This window comes from Miniopterus schreibersii (genome assembly GCF_964146895.1).
Source record: "Miniopterus schreibersii genome assembly, chromosome: 1".
Lineage (NCBI taxonomy): Eukaryota > Metazoa > Chordata > Mammalia > Chiroptera > Miniopteridae > Miniopterus > Miniopterus schreibersii.
In genome coordinates this window covers 200,729,623-200,742,958 of record NC_138101.1, presented here as the reverse complement: position 1 = coordinate 200,742,958, position 13,336 = coordinate 200,729,623, and the positions used below count along the sequence as shown (strand labels likewise).

Below are 13,336 nucleotides of genomic sequence, written 5' to 3'. Positions count from 1 at the left end.
CAGGTCTCTCGCTCAGGCAGTCAGGCCAGAGGAAAGGGTGACACGGGAGACAGGGCTGAGACCTGGAGCGTAGAGATGAGGACCGGACCCTGCCCGGGGCGGTCGAGCGGGAAGGATGCAGGCACCAGCGGGCATAGGTGGGCACCGGAGGGCACAGGCTGGCACAGGTGGGCACAGGCTGGCACAGGGGGCACAGGCTGGCACGGGGGGCATGGGCACTCTAGGCCGGGGCACCGCCTGCGTGAAGGCCAAGCCTGGGGCGCTGACCCACGCTCTGGAAGGCCCGCGGGCTAGGGCGCAGGGCACGCGCGGTGGGGCGATCAGCTGTCCAGGGCCGGGCACCGGGCTCCCCGGGGGTTCGGCCTGAGCCACGCGGCGCGGGTCACGTGGGTGGTTCCGGGCGCACCCACGCCCCCGGGCCCGAGCTCCGCGCCCGCAGCCCCGCGGGGAGCTGGGGGTCAGGCGGCGGTCAGGCGCGGGCGCGCCCCGCCCCCCGCCGGCCTCTGGGAGCCCGCGGTTCGAGTCTCGGCCTTCGCGGCGGGGTCCCGGCCGGGCCCTCCCCCCTCGGGCCCCCGTTTTCCCACGCCCGAGGTCTCGGGGAGCCCGGGGTCCGGTCCCCCGCGGCCTGGAGCCCACGCGCCGCCACGCAGGGCGGGGCCGGGCGTCCGCAGCGTGCCCGCCCCTCCCCCCGGGCGCGCGGACGCGCACGGGCGCGCTCGCACCTGGCCGCGGCCGAGAGCGAGCCGGTGGGCGGAGCCTGGAAGCCCCGCCCCGTCCCCGCCCCTGCCTCCCTCGGGCCAATCGCAGGCGGCGACGGGCCCCGTGCGGGGGCGACGTGCTGGGGGCGTGGCCTGCAGGGGCTGAGGAGAGCGCCCGCGGGCGGGCGGCGCGAGGCGCTCGGGTGGCGGCGGCGGCGGCTGCGGCGGGCGGCGGCGGCGACGGCGGGTCCCGGGACAGCGACGCAGCGCGCCGGCGGCCGCGACAAGCCGGCCGGGCTCCGCAGCCCGCCGCACCCGCCGCCTCGCCGCGGAGGGCCCGGGGGCGCGGCGGCGGCGCGCGGCCTGTGAGGGCGGCCGGAGCGGCGGGCGCGGCGGGCGCGGCGCCGAGCGTCCTGTCAGGCAGCGGAGGGAGTCGCGGACCCGCGTCGCGATGATGCCGGTGGGTGCGGGCGGCGGCGGCTTCCTCCGCGGGCCGCGCGCCAGGCAGCCTTCCTCCCGCGCTCCCCGCCCGGCCCCGCTCGAGGCCGGCCGGCGGGTCGGGAAGGAAGTGGCCCGGTGGGTGCGCCGGGCCCGGCGACCCCGGGCGGGCGGGCGGCGGGTCGCGGGCTGTCAGCGCGGGGCGGGCGGGGCCGGGGCCGGGGCCGGCGGCGCCCCCTCGGCCGCAGCCCTTCCTGCCGGGAGGGGGCGGGGGGCGAAGCCGGGGCCGTCATTTTCCGCCCGTGCTGGCGGCTTAGGCTCGAGGCGGGGGCTGCGCGGCGCTCGCCCAGGTGCGGGGCTGAGGCGCCTCTGACCCCCTGAAACGCGCCGCGCTCGCGTCCCGGCGCCCGCGGCGGGGGCCCGGCCGTGCTCCCGCGCTGCGGCCGCGTCTCCCGGTGCCCCGGTTCTGGGGCTGCCGCGCGCAGGAGCCCACCTAGGGGTTGGGTCGGGTCCCGGTGCCCCCGGTTCTGGGGCTGCCGCGCGCAGGAGCCCACCTAGGGGTGGGGGTGGGTCGGGTCCCGGTGCCCCCGGTTCTGGGGCTGCCGCGCGCAGGAGCCCACCTAGGGGTGGGTTTGGGCCCCGGTGCCCCGGTTCTGGGGCTGCCGTGTTCAGGAGCCCACCTAGGGGTGGGTTTGGGCCCCGGTGCTCCCGCTTCTGGGGCTGCCGCGCGCAGGAGCCCACCGAGGGGTGGGGGTGGGTCGGGTCCCGGTGCCCCCGGTTCTGGGGCTGCCGCGCGCAGGAGCCCACCTAGGAGTGGGCCTGCAGAGCCGCCCGGGAGTCCCTTGTCCTGCGGCTGTGGTCTCCGCGGTGCGCTCCCGGCCGCTGTCACCGCGCTGCGGAGGCGGAGCGAGGTCCCCCGGCGGTGGCGCCGCCTTTGTCCTGCCCTCCAGGATGCGTCCTGCTGGGCAGGGGACACTGGCCATTGCATCCCACCTCCCGCCCGACCTCTTCCCTTCCCTTCCCTTCCCCTAAACAGCCACGGGTGCTGAATTATAATCCTCTAATCAGGGTTTTTGTGAAATAAATGTCATGACATAGGGGGGAAAATGTAGGACTTAGGGGGGGGACCCAGAAGGCTGGATTGGTTTTCTGAGTGCCTGTTTATGAAGTAAAATACTCAAACACATAGTAAAGTAACAGCAAAATCACTTTTAACCTACAGTCTCTGCATTGAAAACCACAAGCATTTTCTGCTTGAACCCTGATTTTCTGCAATGCTGCACCCAAGGACATTTAGATTAGATTTCCCCCCTGATCTTCCAAGTCGTTTCCTCTTTGGATAATCTCTTCCCCCTTTTGAACCGATGCCAGCACATCCTGTTTGCAGCATCTTAAGGTTTGACCCGGTTGATCCTTAGATCCTTCTTTGGCATCAGGGAGTGTTTTGTTTCTCAACATTCGGTTTTCAATGAATGATTTGTCTTGTAATGGAAGGAGAATTGGATGAGCATCAGAAGATTCAGATTCAAGTACTGGTTCTGCTACTTTTTAGCTATGTGACCTTGAACAAGTCAAGGCCTCCCCGCCAGGAATTTGGTAGGGATGAAAACATACCAGTGTCCGTGGGCCGTGCCTACAGTCAAACAGAATGATGTGTCCAAAAAGTGCCCTCCAGAGTGCCATGCAGATGTTTATTACTGTCAGCGTGGCTCTGGAGTGTCGATTTCTAATTTTACCCTCTGCAAGATGAGGTGTTTGGAAACTGTTCCCTCCCTAATTCTCACTGGCTGAATTTGGAACAGGCATTATGGTGTTTTGGAATTTTGAAAGCAGTTTTAGTTAAACCTGTAAGAGTGGACTGATGTATTTATTATACTATAACAATATTCAAGGATATCTACAAATTTTTGACTGATTTTTATCATTGCATAATGTTTAATTCTAAATATCCTGTTTAAAAAACCACTTGGTTTTTATTTTTCACGTGGTACATTCAGGCATTTTACCTCTATTCCACATGGTTGGTTTCAGTCTCTGCATTGTATTACCAGGTTTCCTTTTTAAAGAAGCTGGCTTAGGTAGCATTTGGGAAATTTCTTCATGATACTCAAAATAATCAAGTACTGCTTTTTAAAAAGAGATAGATCTGTTAACTATTTTAAACACTCTGCTTTTGATTTAAAATGCCTTCTAGAAAAACAGGTAGTATTTCTCTTAGTTCCTCTTTGTGGCCTTTAACTTTTGTGTTTCCTTCTCAATCCCTAAAAATACTACTTGTGGGATTGAGCCCTTCCTCTGTTAACACAGCCAGGGTTGATTGTAAATGTAATAGGAGTTTTAATAACATGCAATTCTCACTTGATAACATCTTAAACTACATACCCGAGGTGTGAATAAGGTTTTTGTCCTTTATTGAGTATTTGGTGTTCAGCATCATGATGAATCATTGAAGCAAGATTGGATCATATTTTTGCATAGTTTGTAGAGCGCAGCACTTCCAATGGGAATGTAAAGGGAGCCACACAAACTCAATTTTAAATTTTCTAGTAACTACCTTTAAAAGGGTGGTATTTTAAAAATAATATCTTTTGTTAACTCATTATATCAAAAATAATCATATGAAACATTTATTGTGATATTTTACTTTTTTTGTACTAAATCATTGAAACCTAGTATGAATCCAGTGTGAAGTTTTACGCTTATAGCACATCTCAGCTCAGACCAGCACATTTCAGTTGCTTAGTAGCCATGTGTGTTTAGTGGCTACCACATCGAGCAACACAGGTTTAGAGTATATTTTAGTTTATTTGAGAACTGGTAATTAGGGTGTAGTGTCCGTGGTGATTTTGAATTGATCACGTGGTTTACTGCAGCACCCAGTCTCTCAGCTGTTGAGAATAAACGGGAAAACACCTATGTTCTCATCTGACACATTAAAGTCTTTGTAGAAGTCTTCAGTTTGCCCCTTACATAGAGTTCCATGACTATCTACTGTTAAACAGTGATATTTTGGAATTTTCCCTTATCAGACTAGTTTTGCATGCTATCATCTGTAGTTATTCACCTTTTCTCCCCAAGAAACAAGCGGGCAATATTTTAAAAAGTATTTGTTGTCTTGTCCCTAAGATCTGGGCCTGAAAGCATTTAGGCTATACCTGGAGAACTTTGATAGAAATAAGCATTTTAATAAAAAGAGCCTGATTCAGAGCATTAAAGGATCAAAACAGTTGTGATCATAAGCATCATTCTTTTTGGAAAGGAGTGAGCATTTGCAGCTCGCTCCTAACTTTTGTGCGTAGGTGAATTATATTTGGGTAATGGTGCTAAGGATACGTTTTACTCTTCCAAAGGAATGTTAACTTGAGTGAAGGAGGTAGTATGCTTCTGAAATGTGTCGTATTCATAAGAAAGGCACTCTGGTGGTAGTGTTTTGGTTATGTTAGCTGTGGGACTCCTTACCTCCAGTAGACATCACGCACTGCGACTAGCCAATTCCACTCCTCTGTCTCAGGAGCCCTGTGTACTATAGGCCGTGGGTTACATTATTTTGTGCTTAATATTTAACTCTCATTAAACAAACATTTACTTATTTCAGGTGTTCACTGTCTTCCAAACTATGTTGAAACATTTGGAGGTATTGGAATAGGTCTTTATCTTTTTAAACCATCACCTGTCATATAATTGCTAAAACAATGAGCTGGAAGTAGGGAGATTAGCTTCTAGTCCTCTCTTGTTAGTAACTGTGTGACCTTTGGACTTATATTCTGTGGGCCTTAGTTTCACATCTGTAAAATGAGTTGGTCCTGGTGACTACCAAGTGGTTATGGTTGGTCCCAAACTTGATATATAACAGATACTTTCATGAAGGTCAATAATATTCATGTTGGCTACCTCAAAGATTGAGGCACTGACATACGTTGCTTTGGCAGCCTCTTACAGTAAGTTGCCCAAGTATCTTTGTATGATAGAGCAGTAGGAAGAGCTCAGTAGATGTTCACTATTATTGTTAATTAATAATTAAGTCACCTGAAAAGCTTGAATTTATAGCCTAATTCAGTAAACAAAACAAAGACTGGAGTTTTTTTGTTTTTTAAAAAAAAAACAACTTAATTTTTTTTAAAAAAAATTATAAACATAATATTGCCATTTAAAATAATAAAACTATGTCTAGCCTTTGGACTGCCCAAAAATTCATAAAAGGAAAAACAAACCCTTGATTATACAAAGATGTGTATATAAAAGCTTTATTATTAGTTTTATTGAAGTTAACAATAGTCTATATGGATAATTCTTCTAAAGGCTATAATATTAAGTACAGCTGTAAAGTTTTGCAGCTGTTTTACATCCTACAATGCAGTTTAGTAGTAGTGAGCACTCAGTGAATGGCATTTGTCATGTGCTATGGCACTGTCACAGGTTTTGTGGTGGTGTCTGCATTTTTATGGAGACTGAGGCTCAAGAGCTAAAGAAACTTGGCTAAGGTCCTCGGGCTAGTCAGTGGTCAAACAAAGTTTGAAAACAAACTCTCTCAAAAGCCTTTGCTCCTAGCCTCTGTGCCAGTCACTTAGCCTTTGCTCCTAGCCTCTGTGCCAGTCACTTAGAAGGAGTTTGTTGTAGTCAAGGCATGTTGCTAGAGGTGCTAGTAATTTGAGTTTGGCTACATTTTTCCCCTTATGCTCAGCTCAGATGAAGCTTACTACTTAAAAGAATCCCAAGGAGAATCATTTTCATAAAAAGTGATAGTTTTCACCATCTTGAGGGACAACTCTGTTTTAAATGTCAGTGTGTTAAATGTGTCTTTCCTTTCTCAGCTAGCGTCCTACTTGGAACAGACTATGCTAGTATAGATGCTAAGAGTTACTTGGGATTTTTTTTTTTTTAGCAGGATAGGAACTTAAAACTATCCCCAGGTTATTGTATTGAGGTTATATAACTGGATCAGCGTGCTTTTTTTGTGTTTGTTTGCACAGATGGGCAATAGCTTTTCAGTAAAAGTTTGGTGGGGTTGGTGCATTGAAGTGCTGTTGCCATAGTTATTTCACAAACTATGGTTCTAGGCTGATGGAGCAATGATGGTGGTCAATTTCTGTTGGTACACTTCTTGCTTGGTTGCTTTGTTTTCTTCTACTGCAAAGATGGCTGTTGATCATACTAATTGGTAAGCAAAACGTGCTTTTAATGGATTTTGTAAAATAGAAACCTTTGCCTGTGACATCACACAGGACAATGAAAGACTTGGAAAAAGGTAGTTTTGACTAAAATTAATAAGTGGCACTTGAAATATTACGTATGCAGTTCAATACAGAATCTTGCTAGTGGCATTGTTAGTGTATCTAGACCACATGTTAACTGAAGGTGGGGCAGAATCATGATTTATAACATGTTGTGATTGTAATTATAGCTCAAGCAAATGCAAAGGCCCCATGGTAGGAGTGTGCCCAGCATACTGGAGAAACACAAGGAGCCTGGGTGGCTGGAGCAGAGTATGTGAGGGAAAGAATAGAGGAGGTGCAGTCGAAAGGGGTGGTAGTAGGGGGATGGTGTAGGATCCTGTAGGGCCTTATAGGCTGTGGTAAAGACAAAGGACACAGAAAGAAATTTGTACCGGAAGAAATGAAACAGTGGTTTACTTGCTGTATTGTAAGTAATTCCGAGTAGCAGGCATTGCCTAGGCAACTTCACTGTAGCAGGTAAGAGTCAGTTGGCTTAGGTGTGAATAAATGGTGATATTTATTAGCTCTCTGACCATGGGTGAAGTTCCTTGTTTCAAAGCTGTGGATAATAATGGTGACCTTGTAGAGTTGTTAGGATGGTCAGATGGATTATTAAAGGGAAACGTGCCTGTTGTATAGTAAATGCTCAATAAGTGTTAGTTATAATAAGTTTCATTTCCTCTGGAAAGCTTTCACCATCTTTTCCTTGGCCAAATCCACCAATGGAGGCATTCAACCTGGTGTGTCTTTTTCTTTAGGAGGAAAATGTGTGTGTGTGTGTGTGTGTGTGTGTGTGTGTGTGTAATTCACATACCATAAAATGCACCTTTCATTGTCTATAATTCAGCCTTTTTAAGTGTGTTTACAAGGTTGTACACCATTGCCACGATCTGATTTCAGAATATTTTGCCTGGTGTGTCTTTGCAGTACTTGGCATAGTTGCAGTCTTAAACATTGTTTGTGTGACTGTTTGATTAATGTCTGTTTCTTATCCTGACTATTAGTTTTACGAGGGTAGGTGCTGTCTCTTTTTATTTGGTGTTTACCACCAGTGCCTATCCCAATGACTGGACACATAGTTGGTGTTCAATGATGATTTGTTGAGTGAAGGAAGATATGATATGGAAAGTCGTGTTGGATTCATTTGTGAAGAGCGGTGTGTGCACCTGCACACATGCTCTATAAGAGGGTTAGCATTTGATCCTGTGGGTGATCAGAAACCACCAAACTTTTTTAAAAAATGGAGTGAGGCAGCCAGATTTGCATGAGGGAATCCTGGCACCAGGGGAGGGTAGACTGTGGAGTGAGGGAGATTAAGAAGAAACAGGCCGAGCAGTCAGGAGACCAGTTGGTGCAGGCCCGACTTGACCTGAAGGAGAAGAGAAGGACCCTGTCAGAAGGAGGTAAAACAGATCTAATGAAGCGAATGTGAGTGAGGGTGAGTGCTGGTGAGTGTGATTGCCGGCAACTGTGCGTACGTGTGAGTGAGTGTGCCCACATGTGAATGTGTTTGTGGTTGAGAAAAAGGAAGGAAGTGCAGCGGCTGGAGTTGAGGATATGAGTTTATGGCTTCAGCAGCCAGGCTTGTTTTTCCTTTAACCAGGAGAGAGAACACTTGAGAAGGATCAGATTTATAGGGCTCTGTGGGGAAGAGTGAGCTTTATTTTTGACTGTTGAGCTTGAGGTGCCTGCTAGATCCCGAAAGACATTACTCTTAAATCTTAATCTTAAATCTTTACTTAAATATGGCAAGTAAGAAAAATCACGTGCCGTATATTAAGTGGTTTTTAATGTGTTTTTGGTGCTTTAGATTGCTGCCTGGGCATCTGTGGCCTACCACACACGTCATCTCTTGTACTTGTCAGTTTGCATATCAGCCCCACCCTGAGGCCCCACTAGGCCAGGCTTCCTCATCAGTGGCTGGCCTGGGCCTCCCGCAGCATTGTGCTCCCAGCCCCTGGCACAGTTTGTACGCACGCACACTTTTTATAGTAGCGTAATCTATGTCTCTGCATCGATAGTTTGTGTTCTGCTTTTTACTCTCTTGCATGCTTATGTTTGTTTCTCTCTGTCTGTCTTGAAAGTAATATCAGTAAATAATAGTTAACCTCACAAGTGATTTAAGTATAGAAAGATTTATGTGATAGAACTAGAAATGAGAAGTGAAGTTTGGTCAAAATATGAAGAAAGATTAAATAAAATTTGACAATTTTAGGATTAACAGGGAAAAAAGCCCTACAATAGGAATAAAGAGTATTTTGTGATAGGAAATAAAAATGTGAAATGGGCCCAGCCACTGTGGCTCAGCAGTTGACTTATGATGTAGGAGATCGTGGTTTCATTCCTGATCAGGGCACGTGCCTGGGTTGTGGGCTCGATCTCTAGCAGGGGGTGTGCAGGAGGCAGTCGATCAGTGACTCATTGATATTTCTATCTCTCTTCCTCTCCCTTCCTCTCTCTGAAATCAAAATATATTTAAAGAAAACTGGCTGGGCCGGGTGTGGCTCAGCGGTTGAGTGTCGACCTAGGATCCAGAAGATAGCAATTCAATTCCCGGTGGGGGCACATGGCCGGGTTGTGAGCTTCATCCCCAGTTGGGGGCGTGCAGGAGGCAGCTGATTAATGACTGTCTCTCATCATTGATGTTTCTATCTCCCTCCCTCTCCCTTCCTCTCTCTGAAATCAATAAAGATATATTTTTTAAAAATAAAAAAATTAAGAAAAGTGAAAAGGTATGGCATAGTGGTTATCAGCTCAGACTCTGGAGCCAAACTGCCTGATTTCAAATTCTGTCTTTGCCACTTACTAGCTCTGTGATCTTGGAAATGTTATTTAACCTCTTTGTGCCTTATTTTCCTCTTTAAAATGGATTTAATAACAGAATGTTTCTAAAAGTTGTTGTGAACAAGTGCTCAGAGCATTCTGTTAAGATACAGAATAAACTCTCAATGAACGTTTGTTCTTCCTGAGTTTTGTCCGGCAACCGCAAGGCTTCATGGGGGACGGGATTCAGTTAGAAAGATCATAAGTGCCCTTCACCACTGAGGTCCTGCTTACGTTCTCCACGCTGAGGAGCCCGGTGGTGACCGGTCAAGTTGATAGCACAGAGAGGGAATGGCTTGCTTTCCTTAGAAATTAAGGTTTGCCTTCTCTTTCTAGTACCTTTTATTATGCAGACCACAGCTCGGTAGTTTATCACTTGTGGAATCACTCGTATCTGAGAGCTGGAAAGCTCACCCCTTCTTTCTGGTCTCTACCTAGATGACACCCTCCCCGCTACTTTGTACAAAATGCCCCTCCCCTTACTGGGCTTCATTTCTTTTTATGGTGCTTATGTTCACCTGGCATTTATTTGTGGAAGCTCTATGGAAGCAGGGCTTGGTTTTTTCCCATTGCAGTATCCCCAGTGCTCAGGACATTGCCTGCCTCTAGTGGGCATCCAGTAAGGACTTGTTTACTGACTGGCCTCAACGGGCATTTAGGGTACATCACTGAGATCCCGCATCTGTGCTGGGACTGGGCACAGCCCCTGCTCTCGGTGAGCTCCCAGTGGGCCACAATCCCAAGAACAAAACAATGCCATTCCTAGAGGTAAGGATTGCAAGGATGACAGGTCAAGTTGTAGCTGGGGCACAGTGGTGATGGGAGCCTTCTTGGGATGTCTAGAATTTTCACTGAGGAGGTAACGTTGGAGTGGAGCTGAGAAGGATAAGAAGGAGGTGATAGGGAAGGGCTGTTAGGTGGAGGTTTAACATGTGTAGGCATTGAGGCATGATTCCCCATGATGTGAGGGAGAGTGCTGGGACCATAGGCCAGATGAAGCAAGGGGGAGGTTCTGAGAGCTATGTATGACCTGCCTAAGAGTTTGAACTTGATCCTGAGAAAGATATGAAACTCTTGAAGGTTGTTTTTTAAATTGTGGTAAAATATAACTAACATAAAATTTACCATTGTAACTATTTTTTAGTGTACAGTTCTGTGGCATTAAGTACATTCGCGTTGTTCAGCAACTAGCACCACCATCCATCTCAACTTTTTCATCTCTTCAAACTGAAATTACTGTTAGAGGATTTTCAGCTGAGTTGTGAAGTGCTTCATTTCTAAGTTAAAGTTGATGGTAGGTGTCTGGAGTCAACTAGAGGACTCTGTTAGGGTAGTTGAGGCAGAAGAGAGCCTCCGAGCAGTCAGAATGTTGTCAGAGAGTCTGGCACTGAAGCCAGTTTGTTAGGAGAACCTTTTCAGCCCTTACTTGACCTTTCTTCCATGTTGCACAATTCTAATTTACCTGGCTTCTACATCTTTAGACGCTGCACCCGAGGTTGCTAGAGGGGTGTAGTTGTGGGCAGACAGACTGATGGAAACCACAGAAGACACAGCTTTAAGCGCAGCCTGAGGTTGTGGTCTGAGGTCTGAGGGCCTGACCTCAGTCGACACCAAAGATGTCACAATTACAGACTACACACAGGGTGGTAGTTGAAGTTCCTCATGATGACTGAGTCACAAGAAAAGAGTAAATAATATCAACAATGTGGACAGCAGCTGGGCATGTTTTAGATGAGTTCTGTCCAGTAGAAACATGTGAGCCACACATACATTTTATTTGTTTGTTTATTTTTAATCCTCACCTGAGGAAATTTTTTTCCATTGCTTTTTTAGAGAGAGAGGGAGAAACATTGATGTGAGAGAGAGACATTGATTGGTTGCCTCCTGCATGCTCCCCAACCAGGGCTGGGGACAAGCCTACAACCTAGGTATGTGTCCTTGGCCAGGATTGAAATCAGGACCCATCAGTCCGCAGGCCAATGGTCTAACCACTGAGCAAAACTGGCCAGGGACACATATGCAATTTTAAAATTTCTAGTAGCCACGTAAAAAGGGAAAAAACAAGTGAAATTAATTTTAATGATATATTTTATTTAACTCACTATACCCAAAATATTATTTAAACATATAGGTAATATTAAAACATTATTAGTGAGATATTTTAAGGTGTTCTTTTTTTTTCATACTAAACCTTTCACATTCCAGAACATATTTTACACAAATAGCACATCTTACTTTGAACTAGCCACACTTCCAGTTCTCAATAGCCACGTGTGGCTAGTGACCCTCTCATATGTACTATACAGAACCTATAAAAGTGCTTGGCATTTAATATTAGATGTGTGCTATTATCCCCCAAACATTTATTCTTCCAAAATGTTAGATGGTTTTGTGTCAGTACTACATTTTAAAAACATTCTTACCTTGGTGACTGCTTAATTTCTGATAGGCATTGAACAAGTTTTCACAGGTAAAGAAAAAATGTTAAATTGTAATTTTGTGAGGATACTGTCTAATTGATGTCTTTGGGTGATTAATTTTCTTGTTTGCTGCAACACTGAGGCTGCTTAACCACCACAGGAATAGTGTAATTAATAATTAAAGGATTTAGGATTATAATTAAAATTAGGAAAAATTTGAAAAAATGACTTAATCAACATGTAATGACTAGTGCTGTTATAATTAAATGACTCTCTCTGAAATATTTTATCAGTCCTACTATGTCTGGGGTGACTACCTAGTCTAACTTTTTTCCACCTGCATATTTTACACACTGGATTATTTTGAGAGTTTCACCTTCTAATATTATTTGTATGTAGAATAGAAAAGTATCAAAAATAAAACCAAAATATAAAGAGATCACTGTCTAGCAAGTGGAAGACGTTTAAGAGGAGGTCCTTTATCACCTTCCAGAGGGAAGCTTGGCTGGAAACGTAACCAGACTGTGGTGTGGTTATTTGAATGTCAAATGTTTGGGACAGAAGAAAGCAGTACCTAATTGGGGGCGGGAGTATTTAATCAGGGCTGTTTTCATCTGTCACTGATTGGCAACCTTACCCTGCTGCCTGGTCTACGGACAGTTAAATGGATTCTTTCTACTTGGAACATAATCTGCCCATCCCTGGTTCCCACTCTCAGTCTCCACACCCTCCATGGCCGACTCCTTTAGTCTCAGCCTACGTGCTGCTTCCTCTGGGAAGTCTTTCCCGACACTGATGTCTGGGGCAGGCAGCCTTCTGTGGGATCCCATGGCACTCTGCAGTTTTCCTCTCTGGTTTCCTGATGTCTCTCCTCTGTCTCATCCCCAGGTTCAGGGGGGCAGGGATGGGGCCCGTCTTGTTGGCTGTTGTGTGTGCCTCAGGGCCAGGTTAGGCTCAGTAACATTTTCCTAAATGAATGAATGAGTGATTTTGTAAATGTGTCCAATTTATGTCATGTACAGGGTAAAACTTTGCTCTATGATGGGTCTTGGCTTCTTGTGCCTTTATGCTGTAGTGTCTTGCCATGAAACAAACCCAAGAACCCACTTTATAATCTTAGGTGGTTGTCTCTAGAATTGAACAAATCTTCAAATATCATTGTCAACAAACAAAGCATATGGTCCAGTAGGTCCTAATAGTCCTTTTGAAGAGCTGCTAGGAATTAGATACTAAGGCTTGTATATGGGGTAACTAGAAGGGAAAATGGGGTATTGTTACAGCAGTAATAGTAGTTGCTTGTGCTTTTGGTAGTAACGTCAAAGTAAGTTCCAAGACTAAATTTAATGGAAAAATGAACTTTTGTGTTTGTTTTACCAACTGTTTTTGTTTTGTGAAAACTTACTAAAGTTTCTTAATCTGAAGCTTTATGCCTAACGATACAACAGAAGAACCTGTTTCTAGCAGGTATGGCTCATATTCAGAGAAGTATGGGGCTGGAGATTACTGAGGTGAAAATTCTGTAGTTCCATGGAATCAGGCAGGACAAGACTATAAACTTGGGGTTCTTCGTTTTTTGGAGGCTCAAGTAGACATTTAGGTCTTTGCAAAATCTCACAGCCTTCATATCGCCCCCCTCCCCCAAATAGTACCTAGCATAATCTACGTTTAATTGCCTTACACTTTTGTTTTGAATTTTTTAATTTCTTATGGTGTGAAGCCTTATTGGTTTGTCAGAACCATGGTT

The 13,336-nt window shown here is 46.6% G+C and overlaps 1 protein-coding gene across 1 annotated transcript in view; it reads left to right on the top strand.

Annotated features, from left to right (window-relative positions):
* Nucleotides 1–1,086: 1,086 nt before the first annotated feature.
* The window catches only part of PPP1R13B (protein phosphatase 1 regulatory subunit 13B), a 60,041-nt gene continuing 47,791 nt past the window's right edge, over nt 1,087–13,336 (top strand). The window contains exon 1 of the mRNA XM_081138002.1: nt 1,087–1,158. Coding sequence (XP_080994128.1) covers nt 1,150–1,158 — 9 coding nt within the window. The 5' untranslated portion in view covers nt 1,087–1,149. The remainder of the gene's footprint in view (nt 1,159–13,336) is intronic.